This window comes from Apaloderma vittatum, unplaced genomic scaffold (genome assembly GCF_000703405.1).
Source record: "Apaloderma vittatum isolate BGI_N311 unplaced genomic scaffold, ASM70340v1 scaffold35432, whole genome shotgun sequence".
NCBI lineage: Eukaryota > Metazoa > Chordata > Aves > Trogoniformes > Trogonidae > Apaloderma > Apaloderma vittatum.
This window is the reverse complement of record NW_009702524.1, coordinates 2,348-3,523: the sequence shown is the minus strand read 5'-3', so window position 1 is coordinate 3,523 and position 1,176 is coordinate 2,348. Positions and strand designations below refer to the sequence as shown.

The 1,176-nt window shown below is 52.8% G+C and overlaps 1 protein-coding gene across 1 annotated transcript in view; it reads left to right on the top strand.

The window, feature by feature from the left end:
* The first annotated feature begins 1,095 nt into the window (after positions 1-1,095).
* ZNF10 (zinc finger protein 10) overlaps positions 1,096-1,176 on the top strand; it is a 969-nt gene continuing 888 nt past the window's right edge. The window contains exon 1 of the mRNA XM_009864287.1: positions 1,096-1,170. Coding sequence (XP_009862589.1) covers positions 1,096-1,170 — 75 coding nt within the window. The remainder of the gene's footprint in view (positions 1,171-1,176) is intronic.

Below are 1,176 nucleotides of genomic sequence, written 5' to 3'. Positions count from 1 at the left end.
CGGTCTCAGAGCTGGGGACCTCCAGGACCCTCCTTCTTTTTAAGGGTGGAGCTTTTCTGCCCTACATCTGGGCTGTACCTTGGCATTTTGGGGGTTCTCCGGACTGTATCCCACTGTTTTGGGCATTTTATGGGCTGTATCTCGGTGTTTTGGAGGTTTTATGGTCCATATCTTGGTGTTTTGGGGGTTCCATGGGCCATATCTTGGTGGTTTGGGGGTTCCATGGGCCATATCTTGGTGTTTTGGAGGTTTTATTGTCCGTATCTTGGTGTTTTGGGGGTTCCATGGGCTGTATCTTGGTGTTTTGGGGGTTCCATGGGCTGTATCTTGGTGTTTTGGGGGTTCCATGGGCTGTATCTTGGTGTTTTGGGGGTTCCATGGGCTGTATCTTGGTGTTTTGGGGGTTCCATGGGCTGTATCTTGGTGTTTTGGGGGTTCCATGGGCTGTATCTTGGTGTTTTGGGGGTTCCATGGGTCATATCTTGGTGTTTTGGGGGTTCCATGGGCCGTATCTTGGTGTTTTGGGGGTTCCATGGGCTGTATCTTGGTGTTTGGGGCATTTTATGGTCCATATCTTGGGGTTTGGGGGGTTCCATGGGCTGTATCTCGGTGTTTTGGGGGTCCCATGGGCTGTATCTTGGTGTTTTGGAGTTTTTATGATCCATTTCTTGATGTTTTGGGGGTTCTGTTGGAGATCTCTTGAGGGTTTTACAGACACGAGATCTCAGCGGTGTCCCACCAGTTGACATCTCAGTAGGGATCGACTCGGGCAGGAGCGACCCACAACCCAAACCAGGGGACGTGCTCACAGCTTGTTTATTTTTTCCCAAACCAGGATTTCCCGTTCCCAAACCTTGGCTGGGTGGAGGAGGAGACCGCGAGGAGATGCTACGAGACACCCGAGCAGGTGAGGAGGAACCAGCTTGACCTTTCATCTTCTCTTCTCCTCCATCTTCCAGCCAAATGTTGGCCAACCCCTCCCGGAGGTGGATCTGGGAGGATCTTCCCCTCTTGCACGGGCGCAAATGATCAATGTGGTTGGGAGAGACCTTCGGGATCGAGTCCAACCTTCATCCCCTTGTTGCAGGCGACGCGATGGGGATGGAGAACCCGGAGGAGAAACCCCACCAGGAGAACGTGGTGGAAAAAGCTCCGTCCGTGGAGCGGGAGGTCAAC